Raw genomic sequence first — 17,188 nt, 5'->3', positions numbered from 1 at the left:
CTGAACAACTGCTGTCACCGCAGCCATTCATCAGCTCCTGCAGGAGGACAGAGGCTTCTCCAACAGCTCCAGGCTACACGCACGACACCTCTCCAGGGGCCAAGGGATTATACTTGGCCAGGCTTCTGCCTCTGCAGCAAGAGAAAAGTCAAAGGAGCAAGGCAGAATTGCTGCTCTCGAAAACATCCTGCTTTGGCTCCTTTTACTCTTAAAAAATGAACAATAAATTCACTTCCTGCCAATCCACCTCCCAGCTCACCCCCAGTACACCTGGGAACAACCTGCTCCAAATACAACACCCAAGTGTTCTCCCAGCACGAGTGACTGTCCCCATTCACAGCAGGATTGCAGCTCCAGGATCCCTTCCTGAAAGGGAGGAAGAATACAGGACCACGGATCTGGCCATAGCGAAAGATGGATACCAACCTCCTGCATGCACAGCCACATCCTGAGAGCACCAAAGCAAAATTACTCAATTCCTGCACCAGGAGAAGGACCTGAGCCTACATCCCTGCACCTGGACAAGGACCTGAGCCTACCTTTGTGAACAAGAGGGCTCAGCTACCACAGAGTGTCCCAAAACCACATGAAGGTGCTGCTGCCCTTTCTTAATGGCATATTTAAGGGTCAGGCCTGCTTGAGTGTGACAGCAACATTCAGGCATGGTGTTCAGGAATCTCCTCTAAGATCTTAGCACAAGCTTTGCCTCCCTGTCCCAGCTTTTACTGTGCTTGCTGGAAACAGAGATGAGGAAGGTGGCCTGGAGGCAAGGAGCAGCAGAAGGAGAGAAAGGGAAATTTGTCCTTACAGCACTGGGGACATTTGGGTTCATATTACAAAGTTTTACTACTCTGTGCCATCCTCTGATTTCTTTACAGCTCCAGAGCTATAAATAGCCTCAATTTAGACAATTAAGAGGCTTTGAGAGGAAACGGACTGCTGGAACAGCCAGCATGGAAAGCGGATGGGCAGGGATGGAATGATGTGCTGCCAGCTCCTCAGCACTGCACGCTTTGTGGGGCAAGGCACCATTCCAGCTGCCACATGCTTTGGTGAGAACTGGCAAACAGTTCCAAGCCCGACGCTCCCACCAAGCAGGTATCCACAACAACCCGCAGATAAGCCAGAATTCATCTGGAATATGCAGACAGCTACCATAGATTTATTGAAAAATAAAATCACAAGGCTACTGCTTCCATCACCAAGGCCCCTCTGCTGCTCCCATGTCCAGCTGTCCCCAACAGACAGGGCTGGAGCATCCAAGCATCAGCCCTTGAGTCAGCACAGCTTCCTCCCAGCTTCCAGCACACCTCCAACACCACGCAGCATTGATTTCTTCCCTCACTCCTATCCTCACCATGACAGAAGCCTCTCCCCAAGAGCAGCCCACTCGTGAAGCACTCTCATCCCTGTATTCCTAACAAGGAAGATGTGCACGCATCCCTGAGGCATGGCACACACCATAACAGGCCTGGCTCTGTGCTGGCCTTCAACATTAGGAGCTCTGAAGGTGGCTGCAGGCAGGGGCAGGAAACCAGCAGGAAAAGCAAAGTCTATCCCAGAACTCCTGGCCAGCCTCAGCCTGACTCCCCAGTACTCCACTTCCTTCCTGCACTGGAGGGCTCCAGGGATGCAAAGAGGTGGACCCAACTACTTGGACTGCTCCTATTTATTTATTTATTTTTCTTCTTTAAGAAGAGTGTATTAATCTGTTTCTCTCTGGAAACCAAGCAGCTGCTGCTGCTTCACCCCGTTGCTGCACCAACCTCACCATGGGAACCACAGGGACTTTGATGCCTGGCAGCCCGGCTGATCTCAGCACGTCTTTTGAACCCGCTTCCATAATCACTGCCTAAAGCAAGTCCTTCCCACGCAGAGGCTGCTCGGTGAATCACGGCCAGCTATTTTCCTGTCTCCAGGAACCACGCAGCACTCAGCCGGGATGAGCTCTCTCCTTCAGCACGGGAAAAGCATAATTCTCACCAAACCGCTCCTAACAGGACACTGCCTTTATCTGCACAAAGAGCAGCAGTTCCTGTGCTTGCCCCAACATCCGCCCCGCTGCGGAGGCTGGCTGTGCAGGAAATGTACTTCTGCAAATGAGGATTTCACGTCATTTCTCCAGCTCCAGCAGCCTGCAGCCTCAGACTGGGGAGCAGCAGGCACAGCCATACACACCAGGCTGCACAAACATTGCCCTGCAGCACTGATTTGCACTGCCAGCTCCTGAATGGCAGTGCTGACCATGCACAGGAGTATCATCCAGGGAACAGAGGAGAAAGCAGCAGCTTGGAGGGAGTCATCCTGCAGGAATGGCCCAATTCTGTTTGCAGGATCCCACCCGCAAGAGCTGCAGGTCCAAGCAGGACGGCCAGCCCTGCAGGTTGGGACACACAGCAGTGGTGGTGGGGAACTGCACAGAACAGCCTTTGGAGGCCTCTTAGGCATTGCCAGAACTCAGACACATGACTGAGAGCAAAGACAACAATCGACTGCTTCCATGCCATTATAAGCCCAACGAGGAAACCCAAGGCAGGGCCTACGAAGGAGCAGAGCGTGACACTGCATGCCTTGGGGTCTCCCCGAATCATACACCAGACACTGGGAAGTGAACTTGCTGGGACTGGCAGCAGCAACAAAAACAAGGACTATACCACAAATAGGACGCGACCACCACAGCAAATGCCTCCAGTAGAAAGCCACAACAGCTCGGGGACACTCAGAAGCAAGCAGCTATTCCTAAAACACTAATGGCTCCAAACGGACTTAAGCAAGTACAGACACCCAACCAGGCTGGCATCTACAGAAAGCAGGCTTCAGGCAAAGGCTCAGATAGTGTTAGCATTAAACACGGCAGTCTCTGTAGTCAAGCCTCCAGGCTGGGGATTTTTAGCTGCTTTCAGCATACCTCTCAGCCTAACAGAGCCTGAATGCAGCACACAGCCCTCCAACAGGAGGAAATATCCCTCACTCTCAGGTGGCTGATGGGGAACGAGCACAGCTAAATGACTCAGAGGCACGTCTTGAGATGCTGATCTTATCAAGGAGGGACAGAAAGTGAGAGTAGGAAGCGCTGAGCTCTATTTCAGAGTCATTCTGATTTGGTGTGTTTTGTTTCCTGTGATCTGGTATTTAGAGCATTTCACTGCACTTTTATGAAAACAGCATTTCTTGCTCTTCTAAGTTCAAAAACCTTTGCTACTTCTCCCACTCAACCTGGAGTCATAATGCTGCATCTTTGACAGTTACAGTTAGCTGGGAGGTAAAAAGGGAGCCATGAGAAGGTGGTGACCTTGTTGAAGGAATGGAGATCCCATTCCCAGGCAGACACCTTCACCGCTGGGGTGAGTGAGGAAGAGGTGGGATGAGCCCTGCAGCTATTCTGCAGGAGATACTGGCAGCCTGATAAGTACAATGAGGCTTGGCAGCACTCCTATCGGAGGAAATTCAGCCCTGAGTTTCACAAGGACAAGAACTGAGCCTCTGGATAAGAGCCAACACTCAGCAGGACGCAAAGCCACTCATCCCCACTGCGCTGCCCTGGGTTGAAGCTGAGAGGTAAGCAGGTAAGCAGGCTCCTTCCCCTTCTCCTTACCTTCGCAGCCGGTGGTGTAAATTCTGTTGCTGCCGCGTTATAAGGTCACTTTCCCAAACAGGACCACCATGACTACTCCTATACCAGCCCACAGCTGGGTGCCCTGGGTAGGGTGGGCTAGTGAAGCCATGGTCCGACTCCGTCTCTGCGGCCAGCGATGAGGCAGAGCTCCCCATGGTTCCCCCCCACCCAGGCCACGCAGAGCTTTATCCTAGGTTAGGTCCAAGCCAGTGGCGCAGGCAGTTCGGGTGGGATAGACGAGACGCTGCGGCATGAGCTGCTGTAAGGTTCCAGACTCACTGGAGAAAGGAAGGTCGGTTCTGATCAGGAGTTGAAAAAACAAAGAGAAAAGGAAAAATAAAAAGAAAAAAAAAAGACAAAAAAGGAAAAAGAGAGAAACGTAAGGTATGATTTCAGCAACACCCCTCCAGCCTTAGAAGCCTGTTAGTGCATGCTCTGACCAGGGCCGTGTCACTGAAGCCTGATTTTGCTGCCTGGAGATGGGGAGCACAGGGCTGCAGCAGAGGATCTCCCCAGGGAAGCACCAGGAGTTTCCAGGCTCAGGTTTGCCTGCAGGGAGGATGTATGCATGTGAAACTAAACATCCCCCTTCTCCTGCTTCCCACTAACACTGCAGGTTCCTTCTTTTCACCCCCTCTCTTTCACGCTTCTTAGAATCTCACAGTTAAACCCCTACAACGTTTCTTGTCCTCTGACATTCAAAGATGTTTAAACATATATGGCTCCTTAAAGGAGAGAGGCATGGCAACCTGGATGTGTGTCAGAAGGAACGGATCAAGGCAACGTTTAACAGAGAGAAAAGAAGAAACAAGGGGGAAGAAAAAATTAGCACAGCTGAGCTTATTCAATTACCCACCAGGATTTACAGAGATGAATGAACCGCAGAAAGACCTTTGCGAAGAATCTACTTTGCACAGCAAAAAGGCTGAAACAAAGATTCCTAAAATACAGCCTTTCAATCCCAGGGTTGTTCTAAGGGACCAAGAAAGGCCTTGATAGATAACAGCCTCTCAAACGCAGCAGCTCAACGAGCAGGTGCAGTTTTGCTACAAGCGTAATAGTGAAACGTGCCTGCATAAGGCCATTAACTGAAGAACATTAGCTACTTTGTCATGGGGCCTTTTCTGTAACCTGCAAAGGAAACAGAACTGGTAAAAATAAAAGCTCAAGAACACAATTTTCCCTACCTCGATTACCTGGCTGTAATTGCTCTGCCTAATTGCTGTGCGTCAGGCAGACTGAAGACAACACATCTCCACGCTGAGCTCCCTGCGCAGCAGCAGGACTTTGATTTCTTGCAGGTCCAACCAACGTGGATCCCTGGCACTTCCCCTCTCATTTCCTCCAACTCAGGCAATTAGTTCACAACAAATCTGATTTCCTGGCTAACTGAAAGCAGTGATGTGAGGGGAAGCATCTCCCAGTGTCATCAGCTCAAGTCTGACTGAGTCAGCCCGGTTTCACACCCTGCTAAGAGAAGCTGCCTCACCTTAAGAGTTGTGTTTTCCCACAAGAAAAAACACAAAGTAAAAGCAAGTTGGGCAGAAACACAGCCCTGCAGAGCTCACTCCAAGCAGTGCTAAGCAGAAGGTGGGATGCTCAGTTTGTTAATAGCCTTCTCCCCTGCGCAGAGCCAAACTGCCTAACAAAGCCATTCCACAGACTGGATCGAGATCGCTTCCTCCTCTGAGTGCTGAGCTGCAGAAGCAGAGCCCTTTGCTTCTCCCTCCTACGTGCAGAAGTGGCAGTTTTAGCTCACCACAACAGGCACAAGACGTGCCTGCTGCCGGCATCGCTGCTGGCTCCCAACGCGTCGCTCACGTCTCAGCCCTTCGCCCTCCTCAGGTCTGCACCAGGGACCAGAGTGTGCTGCAGGAAGGAGAGAGGCTGGGAATCCTGCTTTAAAACCCTGCGGTAAAACCCCACGGTGGGTGGAGCTGGGCAGGGACCTATAAATAGGTGCAGGATAACCCTGCTAAGTCCTGGTGATCTCCAAGACTGTCTGGTCTAAGTGGGCTGCTTGGCTGCGAGCGCTGCGTGAAATCGGATTTCTCTGGGCAAAGCAGTAAATCCTACTCTCCAGGGTTAGTTACCCTTCGCACCAGGTGAGAGCAGCCAGCAAACAGTGCTCAGAGGGGAGCACTGAATGGAGTCCGTTTGTAAACAGGAGGAGAGGCATCGCTGCAGCTCAATGCAAAGCACGTACCTGCTTGCCACGCTGAGCCAGAAAACGCCTTCGGCCGACAATAAGCAAAGGAAGAGCCTGCAAGATGGAGAGATGAGAATGCAAACTACAGCCTAGCAAGAGAAGGGGTCAATTAAAAGAGGTTACAAAGAGGAAAGACTCTCTCAAAGCACTGAGCTTTATATTTAGGGGCTTCTCCCACTGGGCAGGGAGACACCCCAGGAGATGCCCCCTGCAGGTACACAGCCTGTACTGAGCAGGGCAGACCTCAGCCCCAGGAGGGGAGCAAACTGCCAACAGCTCCTCTGCCTTGGCACGAAGGCACAGGATTTTCCTAATAAATAAAGCACTGCTTCCACCTACCTCATCAGGACAGGAAGCAACAAAGCGAATAGATTGAAGTGTCTTGGGAAGGGTGGAACTCATTCATGGAAATGAGCAGTTAAGCACCTTAGTAAGATGCTGAGTCGGGATTTCGGGTTTTTTTACCCCTTGCAGCTGCAATAATTATCAGGTTTCAACTGACACTGCTTAACTGCTCCCAAAATACTGCGTCCAAAACTAAAATAGATTTCATCTTTCCGCTCCCAAGCCACTCGCATGCATTCATGCTGGTTTGCGAGGCAGACCCTTCCCCAAATTGCCACCAATACCAGGAGCAGCAGGAACCGGCAGCAAGTTCAGCACAGCAGAGCTGCCCTGCAGAGGTTGCTCCTGCTGCTGGGGGAGCAAAGCAGCTGCCTGGGTGCAGGATGAGCTCTATGTCCCAGCACCAGCCAGCAGATTGGGTCCACAGCACGCAAAGCCAAGCACAGGTGCCCTCGGTCACTGTGCCTTCCAAAGTAGACTTCCAATTTGAAGAGAAAAAAAACCCAACCAAAAACAAACCCCCAAAAGCCAAGACCCAGTTCAGATGTTCCAAAGCATCCAGGAAACTGCAGGATCAGCTTGTCCCAAGATCTTCCTAGGATGGAGCCCAAGCTCTTCCCTCCAGCACACAGCAGGAAGAGAGAGATTTCTGGAGCTGCTCCAGCCCCTGAGAATGCCAAGGGCAGATTCAGCTCACTTGGTCCTGTGTGCAGAAGCCCCCTGGTATGTGATAGATGCTCCCCACACTCCTTTTGTTAGCGATGTATTTGTTCACATAGCACAGCTCAGCTCCTGTCTGAGTCTTCCATCATCTCGCTGCTCTCAGCCTCCCACACCTAAAGCCAAGACTTTGTCACCTCATTAGTTTCTCCACCCCATGAAGTCACCTCTGAGCTCCTGCCTTCTCTGCTAGGACCCAGCAATGAAAACACAGCCACCCTGCACAGCAGACAGCTCTGTTCACAGCACCCCCCAACGTTCCTGGGGGAAAAGCATCCACAGAGCTGTGCTAAAGGAACAGGAGCCTCCTGCTACAACACAATGGCTGCCACTACCAGCCCTTCTCTTCAGTCAGCTGTGTGCATGTCCCTGCCTTGGGCATCAGAAAGGCTGGACCTGCTATCACCCTCAGGAGCAAAGCTCTCTGCTCTCACTCAATGCAGTCATGCAACCTGCTCCTTGCAAGCAGAAACCATTCCTGAGATATCCCCACCTAAATAGCTAGAGGTCAAGCATAGGTAACTAAGGATAGACGTAGTATAGAGACCTGATGGTGTCATACCAACCAAGCAAGTAAAAGCAGCTCAAGCATTTGTGTACAGAGCAAGTGACAAGCAGCCAAGCTCATTGCTGCTCAGAGCAGGGTGGGAAAACCTGTGTGGGTGCAAAGCCAAGCATGGGCACCAAGCTGAGCATCATCTGCATTCACTGTGCTGAAAGGACCTCGATAAAAGAAGAGACAGCAGGGAAGGATGGGAGAACAAGCTCTTTTTCCCCACAAGGCAGGAAAAGAGCAGACAGGCAGTAAGACATCCCTGTGAGATAGAAGCAGGCCAGACTGATATCCAAGATGCTAAACAGCTCAAGGAGAGCTGTATGGCTCAAGCACAACAAAAGCTCCCACAGCTGCCAGCGAGACCCATGCTGCAAAACAGCCAAGCAAACCAAATGCCCCATGCTGATCAGGTAAGTGTCTTGCACAAAGCTGGAGTCTTGGTGACAAGAAATGGAGTTTTGCTGCTCTTTCTTCCTGCCCTCATTTCCTGAGCCAGCACTATAAGGCAGCCCAAGTGCTGCAGCCTTGGCAGGAAATTAAGCTGTCAGAAAGTTCCAGTTCCTCGCGAAGTTGCTGGGAGGGAAAGGTGGGAAAGTCCCTCCAAGAACAGACTGAGGCATAGGTCTAACAGGAAGGACAGCCCAGTGCGAAGCTGTTTCAGCCTTTAGGCTCCAGCTCAGAGCTTCCTGCATGACTTGGGGCACAGACCTGTGATTCAAGGCACTGCTCCACCTGCCAGGGCCAAGAAGCACTCAGGGATAGCAGGCGTTACACTGCACCACAAGTGGGAGGGCAGGGAGATGGAGGAAAGGGAAAAGCTTACCCACCCATATGTTCATTATGGAGCAGTAGGGCTGGGAACAGAGAGACCAGTGAGGATTCCTGGCCCAAGATGAAAATCTAGGGGACTGGAAGCTGCGAATAAGCTGTTTTCCTAATCACAGCAAGAAACAAATTGGTGATCCACTTGTGGAGATCTAATTAAATGAAATTAGGTGCCTGGACACAGTTTTCTAGATGGGCTATTAACGAGGTAACAAGATAATTTAACCTGGAAACCTGGACCAGCACATAACAGCACCTCATACTACAGCAAAGTCCAGAACAGCAGCACACCTTTCTGGCCACAGACATGAACATGCAAAGGCAAGCCTGAGGATCTTTACCTTCTTTCAGCTGCCTTGAAACAGGTTCTGGCCCAACTTTAACACAGAAGAAACACATACACGTCAGCTGAGTTGGGCTGAGCTGCACTCAATGCCCAGCACTGACTCTTCATAAGTATGCAGGCAGAGGAAGAGGCGTCCAAAGCCTGAAGCAAAAGATTGATAGGAAAAGTAGATTTATTGCAGAGCCAGCTTAGCCACAAAGCAATTAGCGTCAAAGCCTGAAAAGTTTCCTCTTCTCCCTTGCACAGCACACTGTAAACTAGTGATAGATTACCCAGTAAGCTATTGGAAATCTACCACGGTCACTTTGAGAGTGGGGATTATACAGATTTGAAAGGGGAAATCAACATCTTAACTACGAGCTATGGTGAAGACAGTAGACAGGAAGGCTTCCTCAAAACAAAGGTTAGCTTCAAACCCACCTCCATCACTAAAGAATGGGAAGGCCCATCCGAATAAGCACGAGAAACAGCAACAAAGGGCCAGCAGAAGCATGGTCTGGATTTGCACAGAATAAAAACAAACAAATTTCTACAGCCGGGTGCTCTATTAAGTCAATTAGCATTACTTCAGTGAAGTGCAACAGGGCAACTCGTATCTTCCACTTTACTGGCCAACTGTGGCTGCCTTTGGAGTGCAGTGTTAACAGCAGCGCGTGTGGGCTGGCAGGGCTCATCTCATTAGCAACATCGCACTAATGCCACAGACAGAGAGACAAGGGGAAGAAACAAACCAAGACAAGCCACAGCATCCAGCGTTGGGAAGCTTTACCAACAGATCCAATTTCCAGACCTTTTTCCTCCGTGCGTTTCTAATCCTGGCAGCAGAGCTCTGTCATCCTCCTCAGCCCACAGACTACCCCAGCTACAAAACATGCCAGGCTGAAAAATCACCCTGACAGACTGCCTGCTGAGACCAGTCGCATCGTGAAAACCGGGAAGCCTTTATTTGCTGCTACTGATGCTACGGCTTTAACAGGAAGCAGCATAAGCAGGGATGCTTTGCAGGAAAAACACACACATGGGCCTCCTGCCAGGAAAATGCATCTTGAGTAACACGTGCGCTCTTAGTTTCCTTTTCTTTCTTCTTCCCCCCCAGATAGGTTTAACTAGACACTGGGTTACCCAGCAGCAATAAAACGTTTTCTTCCCCTTCTCACTTACAGCAGAGTGTTGATTGGTAAACAGCAGATCTTCCAGTCTGAGGCTGTGCCAGCCTGTGCAGAACAGAACTGTTGTTATTGCACATTCACAGCTAGAGATAAACACGAGTAAGAGCCAGGCACTGGCTCTCCAATACATTTGCTTTATCAAGTTCACCTTGATTCAACCATTTCTGACAACATCTCTCCCCCCTGAAGGGGCAAAATTGCAAAAGTAGCGAGGACAAACATTAAAAGAAGACAGAAGCGACAGTAATGCAAAAAGTGCCCCCCTGTACGCACTGACACCCCAACCGTGCAGCTCAGAGCTCCACCTGCACTTACAACAGTCAAAAGCACAACGTGGAAATAAACAGGCCCAACAAAGCCAATCTCTCAGAAAGAAACAACAGAAAAACAAACCAGCTTTCACATATCTCAGGATAAATCTACACCGTGAGCCACGGCTGTTGCAGGACGTAAAGGTTACAACGAACCAGGGAAGGAAAACAAAATTTGCAAGTCATCTCTCATCTGCAAGACGACACTGCTGTGGCACAAGAACAAGAAACCAGCCCAGGAGAACAGGATGCTGGAAGTCAGAGGAGAGTTTCTAACCTTTCAAAGTGGAGATCTCTGCACCAACTGCTGCAGAAGTGCTGGGGAAAAAGCATGCAGTTAATTCCAACAATTAGTTCCTGGTACAGTTCATGACCTGCACAGGATGACCGCCTTCAACGGTGTTGAACTGGATTTGACCCAGGAGCTCCCTCCTGGTGTCTGAGAAAGGCAGGTCTCAGCTGCGTGTCATCAGCCACTTGAGTTCATGGAGAGTCACAGATGCCCAAGCACAAACACAAGGTCATACCCAAAAGGACATCAGGGATTGTATCTTCCCATCATGCTAAGCCGACAGATAAGCAGATGAAGAGCCGGCCACCAAAGAAGGGAGGGGAAGAGAGTTGCAGCAAGAAGTGCGGTCTCAGAGCCAGTGAAAGCCCAGGGCACAGACATGAGAAGCAAACTCAGAGGAAGAGGGAGGAGGAGATGTCCCCTGAGCACACTGTCCCCAGACACAGCTTTAATTCAACAGAGATCAGGCAGACAGTAAATATGTAATTCACCCAAACCACGTCCAGTTGCATTCCTTTACTAGAGACAAATCCCAGTCTTCAGTGCTCTGCCATGTCCAAGCCAAAAAAAGCCTCCTTTCACAAGGGCAGTGGAACCACATGCCTCCTTCTGCCACTTTAACACAGTTTAGACTTTCCTTGCTTTAATCAAACATCATGTCCCAATTTCCAATCAACTAACCTCAATTTAAGCCACCACATTTCCAGCTGTGCCTCAAGCAAGCACAGAAGTAGGATGAGCCTGACAGACAACAGTGGCATTTGGCATTTCCATCACAAACAACCAGGAGATAAAAGTGTAAGAACCACTGAGAACTTCACCAGGAACACAGGGAACTGGGAAGGGACAGGGAGAACGAACCCTGCAGGTACGGCTCAGTGCTGTTACCTTATGGAAAAAGCACCAAATTCCTGCTCACTCCTCTCTTCCACCTCTAGATCTGGTAGCAATAACATCCAGTATAACTGAGGTGATATAGATACAATGGTGCCTGACACCACTATGACATTCCCCTTTCCTCCCTGGAATAATCATACTGGTTTGCTGGCTGCTTCACCATACAGCTACACCAATAGAGCTGAAGCCATAGGATGCGTTCAATTACACAGGGCCTTAAGCAGTACTCGCCCATGAGAGCAATTATTTGAACAAATATAACCATCACATGAGGAAAATGTTAAGCTCCAGATGAGGGGGCTGAAAACTAACGCAGATGCTTTCAGGAAGCTGTAGCACAGCAGAGCCAGCCCCAAAAGGCCAACCCACGTACCTCCAGCACAGCCACATCAGCTTAACTCAGCTGAATGCAGGGTCTACACCACCAGAACAGCATCCCCCTGCATGGGATGCCCCAGGCACATCCTGAGCACAAGCTCAGCCCGCTGCCCACCACCTCTGAACCACCAAACTGAAAGCAGCCAAGCTTTCAAACAAAGCACCTTGCTGTGCTCATGCTGGGAACTGCCACGGCACTGCAGTCTTCACAGGAAATGCAATGCAGAATTTCTTCCATTAGTTCTCCCACCCATGCATTGCCTCAAACACATCCTCAGTCAGGCACACAGATTCCACTGCTTAAGGCTGCAATGACCACACGCTTTCTCTTCTACTCTCAGTTTCCTCTTCGCTGCAAGAAAACCAGGGTGGGCCAGCACCCCTGCCCAGAAGACTGCATGGCCCTCACATAGACAGAGAGAGAACGCTCAGAGAAGGAATTAAAACAACACAGAAAGACAAGAGGCACAGGAAAGAAGCAGCAGGGGTAACAACATTCACAAAACAGAGGAGAAAAGGCCTTTTTTTTCCTCCCAGTCCCTCCCAGCCCAGCACAGAGCCAGCTGCAGCCAGAAAAGCCTCTCACCCAAAGCAGTTCAGCTCTGTGTGTGCGATGCCCAGTTGGTGTGAGCTCAGCCCGGTGTCCCCGGAATGGAACGGCTGCTGCAGGCGCCAGCTGCACGGCCCGCTTGGAGGAGCATGCTAGATGGTCTGCACTGAGCCCTGGCAACGTGCTGCGCCTGCCAGGAGGAGCGGCAGCTGCACCAGGCTGGGGAACAGAGAGGAGAAACACATCAGAATAAAGGCTGCTGAGCCTGCGGGCTGACCAGCATCGCACCAGCCCACGCCACCAACCTCTCACATTTTGGGTCACTCAATTGGCGTCCGCTTGAACTACAGCTCCCAGAAGGCTCCGTGCTTCCTGCAGCATCAGGCTGGCGATGGGTCGGTGCTCGGTCCTGCCCGCAGACAGAGCTCGTTCTGCTTCTGAGTCGACTCTCACTCTCCACTCGCGTTTTCAGCCCCTTTGGCTGTGATTTATCACCCTGTTCCCCTGCAAACAAGGCGGCTGCTCAGCGCTGCGCTGCCGGCCCTCGCTGTGCTGGATAACAGCGCCTCAGCAGCACAGCAGGATCCCAGCGATAAGGGCTCCGGGCAGCTGTCCACAACCAGCAGCAGGGCAGGATTCCTGTGCAGGGGCTGGAGGGGCACGCTGCCTGCATGATCAAACACAAAGAGACACATTATCTACCATGCATGGCCACAGCATCACTAGCACTTACAGACACTGCAAATTGCCAAGTACAAATGTGATTGTGTCCAATGTGACTGTGTAAACCTGCCCACCCCATCCCCAAGAGGGACGGTGTCTGATCACCAGCCCCAGCAAACCCATAGGGACCTGCATAGGGACCAGCAGAAGGTAGTAATGTGTTGATTAAGGTTTGAAGGGACCACCCAGAGCCTTTAGGCCCAAAGCTCTGCACAGCACAGGGAATGCCTGGCCCACAGTGCTGCGGAGGCACTGACAGCAAAGCCATGGGTCTTTCTCAGGGCTGATGAGCCAGTGAGATAAGCACGGGAGGACAGAGCAGCCCATTGCTGCCCACATCAGCTGAGGGCACAGCACGTCACTTTCCTTGCAGATGTGTCCACATACGCATTGTCTAGGAAGAGAAACCGCTTAGTGCCCAGCAGCTTAAAGTAAAGACCTTCTGGCTGTGCTGAGAGCACGAGCGGTGCTGGCTCAGCTGCAGGCACAGAGCTCCATCAGCCCCTAACGCCAGCACCAGGCAGGATCCCAGCACTGGGCAGCCACCCTGGGTTCTACAAAGGGGCTGCACTGCAGGAACAGAAGAGCTGTTTCTCTTTTATAAATGCATTTTAGAGTTCGCACCATCGGCAAAGTGCGCCCGAACAGAGCTACGGCTCCTTCCAATGCTATTCCTAATATACGAGCCCAAAGACCCGGGTTTTTAGAAATCAAACTTGATCATCTCAAGCTGGCAAAAATAACCCCACGTTCCCTCAAGTTATTTTCTTTTCAGCGAGGCAGGGTACAGCACAATAGGAAACAGCAGCAGTTATGTACTCAACCTCCAGAAACCCAAAGGGCCAATTGCAGCAACCCACGGCAGCTTTCCAGCCCTCCCCAGTCTATTTGCTGGAGTCAGACTGAAAAGCTCGCTGCCCCCGAGCCATCCAGCAAGATCCCCGTCCTGCTAATTGCATCAATATAAATGTATTATCTTGGCTGTCAAACAGCAGCTGGACGAGCGGGGCTACGCTCTGCCACGTAAATGCAGAACAACAATTGTGCTTTCTGCTGGTGACACATTTCTTCACATCTTATTTCCTTTCCAGGGCTTCCCCTTCTACCCAGGCACTCGGGCAGCAGCGTTTTGTTTTTTCCAGCATGAGAGGAAATGGCAAACAAAACCTCTCCTCGCCTTTAGAACCGAATGTGAGCGAGCTGCGGGAACGACTCCATCATTTCCCACCATCCAAGACAAGAACACACGGAGAGGGGAGCTGTGAAGGCAAGAGTGCAATGCTCCTCAATCCCAGCCAGCAGCCCTACTGAGCACAAGGAGAGCAGCGCCCCTTGAAACACCAAGTGCAGGCAGATCCGAGAGAGCAGACAGCACAGCTCCCCGAGGCACAGAAAGGAGGAGGAAGCCCCCAACTCCCACTTCCAACCTTCATAAGCAGCCTTCTCAAGTCTGCACTACCTGTGACCTTCCTCACAGCCCCATGTTCCAGCATGCGATGCTGCTCGCTAGGAGCGCTGCCCCAGCACAGAACCAGGGCATGGTTGGGTGGGAAGGGCCCTCACTGCTCCCCCAGACCCACCCCTGCCATGGCCTGGCTGCCCCCATCAGCTCAGGCTGCCCAGAGCCCACCCATGGGGGCACCCCCAGCCCTGGGCAGCAGTGCCAGTGCCTCACCGCCCTCTGAGTGAAGCATTTCCTCACCTATTATCTCCCCTCTTTTTGTTTTAAACCCTCCCAACCTGCCCTGTCACCATCTACCCACAGGAAAAGTCACTCTCCCTCCTGTTTAACAGGTCCCAGTCTGTTATTCAGCCACCTCCAGACCTCCGGGTCTCCCAGACAAAGCCCACAACACCTCTAGGACACCCCAAAGCACTGGGTTTCCCCCATGATAAAGCCCCTCACTCCCAGCCACAGGCTCTGGGCTGTTCCTTCCAGATACAGCCCTCAGCAGCTCAGCCCCTCCATGGCCTCACCCCATCCCTCAGCCACTGCCAGCAGCTCCAGGCTGGGCAGCACACCCAAATTTCTCCCCCTGTATTGTGCAATTCAAGCACTGTTTGATTCCAACTCTACAGTCCCTATGCCTGGCGCACGCCTGGGGCTCCAGGATGCTCCAAGTCACCAGACTGAGCCCGCAGCTCTCCTGATCCCTGACCAAGCAATCCGGCCTGACAGGCTCTGAGTCACATGAAACCTCCCCAAAGGGCTCCGCAGCCTCAGGGCCCAGCTGGGGAAGGAGCCTCATCAGCCTGGGACACAAACAGCAGCTGATGCAGGTTACAGCAAGCGAACATCCCCAGTTACATGAAACCACAGCACTTGGGATCACATCTGTGTGACACACGTTAGGGTCACATTCACATCGGAGCCAAAGGGCAGCAGCACCAGGTGCTTCACTCACCCCACATGCTCCTGCAGCTCATTATTCACCCAGAGCCCAGTCCTGCTGCACTTCACCACCAGCCACAGACAGCTGGGGGCAGAGGGGAAGATGAGGTTCTACAAGAGCCCCCCAGCAGGGTGAGGAAGGGCTCCATCATAAGCACAGGGGACCATGATCCCACCATGAGATCAACAGGCACCAGGCCCTGGCCCTGCTGCCCCCCAGGGCATCAGCTCCATGGCTGTATCTTCTGTCTGACCATGGAGAACCAGCCGTCCACGGCACGTTGAGATATCAGCCTGAAGGCAGGGCTCAGAGCAACCAACCCGATATGGGGAGCTCAGCACACACAGCTCCATCACACAGCCATCCCAACCCGATATGAGGAGCTCAGCACACACAGCTCCATCACACAGCCATCCCAACCCGATATAGGGAGCTCAGCACACACAGCTCCATCACACAGCTCCATCCCAACCCGATATAGGGAGCTCAGCACACACAGCTCCATCACACAGCCACCCCAACCCGATATAGGGAGCACAGCACACACAGCTCCATCACACAGCCACCCCAACCCGATATAGGAGCTCAGCACCCACCCACAGCTCCATCACGACCAGCTCCATTTCCCACCCGAATATCAGGGAGCTCAGCACACACAGCTCCATCACAAGGCTCGCATCCCAACCGAATAGGGACTCAGCACACACAGCTCCATCACACAGCTCCATCACACAGCTCCATCACACAGCTCCATCACACAGCTCCATCCCAACGCCGATATAGGGAGCAGCTCAGCACACACAGCTCCAGCTCACACAGCCTCCCTCCCACCCGATATAGGGGCCTCAGCACACACAGCTCCATCACACAGCTCCATCACACAGCCATCCCAACCCGATATAGGGAGCTCAGCACACACAGCTCCATCACACAGCTCCATCACACAGCTCCATCCCAACGCGCTGCTCCTGAAGCCGGTCAGGGCCGGGATGCGCCACGGGCCGCTGATCCGCTCAGAAGATGGAGCGGTTCCGGAGATCCCGGAGCCCTTTTCCTCCCGCTGGGAGCAGCCCCAGCGCCTCATTGCGGCCCGGATCCCCGCCGTCCCCGCATCCCCTCCGCTCAGCCCGGGTTAAGCCGCAGCCAACAGGTGTTAATGGAGCGGCCCGGTCCCGGCTGTGAGGGACGCGGCGGCTCCGTGCGGCCCCGGCCCCGTTTACCTGATCGGCCGCGCTGCTCCCTCTATGCCCACGGCCCCGCACTTCCCTCCGGGCGCAGTAACTTCGCCCCCTCCTTCACCTCCTCCTCCTCCTCCGTGTCTCCCCGCCCGCTCTCCGCGGCTCACGGCCGCTCCTCCGCCGCCTTCCTCCCGCTCCTCCGCCGGCCCGGCCTTGCCCCAGAGTCCCCACGCCCGCCCTTACGCCGTCGCCGTGGCGTAGCGCCCCATCCCGCCCTCCGGACGCTACGGTGCGGAAACGGCGCAGAGACCGTCGTGAATAGCGAGGCCGGACTACAAACCCCGAGCGGCGCCGCGCGGAGGCAGCGGAAGGAGGCGGCGGAGCGGGGAGAGACGGGAACCGGGATGGGGGACGGGGGGGAGCGGCACAGCGACCGGCTGCGATACGGCCAAACAACGGGGATGTGGAGGCCGAGGCCTGCGAGCTGCTGGGCCGCAGGAGGCGGGGCTGAGAGTCGGGTGTGCCCGGGGTTAAGATCGGAACCCTGAGGCTCAGCGTTCACATGGCTCCGTATCCACCCTGCCAGGAGCTGCCAAGGCTGCTAATGACACCTAATGACACCTAATGACAATTAATGACAATTAATGACACCTAATGAGCTGGTGGTGCATAAAGAGAAC

At 52.8% G+C, this 17,188-nt stretch overlaps 1 protein-coding gene across 14 annotated transcripts in view; it reads right to left on the bottom strand.

Moving 5' to 3' along the window:
- Window positions 1-16,959, bottom strand: part of CAPN15 (calpain 15) — a 40,382-nt gene extending 23,423 nt beyond the window's left edge. The window contains exons 1-8 of one of the 14 annotated variants that reach the window (XM_015877323.2): window positions 16,752-16,954; window positions 12,520-12,881; window positions 12,251-12,433; window positions 10,375-10,415; window positions 9,779-9,831; window positions 8,613-8,758; window positions 5,823-5,879; window positions 3,596-3,915 (exon numbers count right to left, since the gene is read on the bottom strand). In XM_015877323.2, coding sequence (XP_015732809.1) covers window positions 3,596-3,771 — 176 coding nt within the window. In that variant the 5' untranslated portion in view covers window positions 3,772-3,915; window positions 5,823-5,879; window positions 8,613-8,758; ... (3 more) ...; window positions 12,520-12,881; window positions 16,752-16,954. Of the gene's footprint in view, window positions 1-3,595; window positions 3,916-5,822; window positions 5,880-8,612; window positions 8,759-9,778; window positions 9,832-10,374; window positions 10,416-12,250; window positions 12,434-12,519; window positions 12,882-16,550; window positions 16,712-16,751 lie in introns of those variants that run through there. The other 13 variants (XM_015877335.2, XM_015877327.2, XM_032447726.1 and 10 more) reach the window with 13 other exon arrangements.
- Between the last annotated feature and the right edge of the window lie 229 nt (window positions 16,960-17,188).

The sequence above is a fragment of the Coturnix japonica genome, chromosome 14 (assembly GCF_001577835.2).
Source record: "Coturnix japonica isolate 7356 chromosome 14, Coturnix japonica 2.1, whole genome shotgun sequence".
NCBI lineage: Eukaryota > Metazoa > Chordata > Aves > Galliformes > Phasianidae > Coturnix > Coturnix japonica.
Note: the sequence above shows the minus strand (reverse complement) of the source record. Positions and strands in the feature narration are given on the sequence as shown.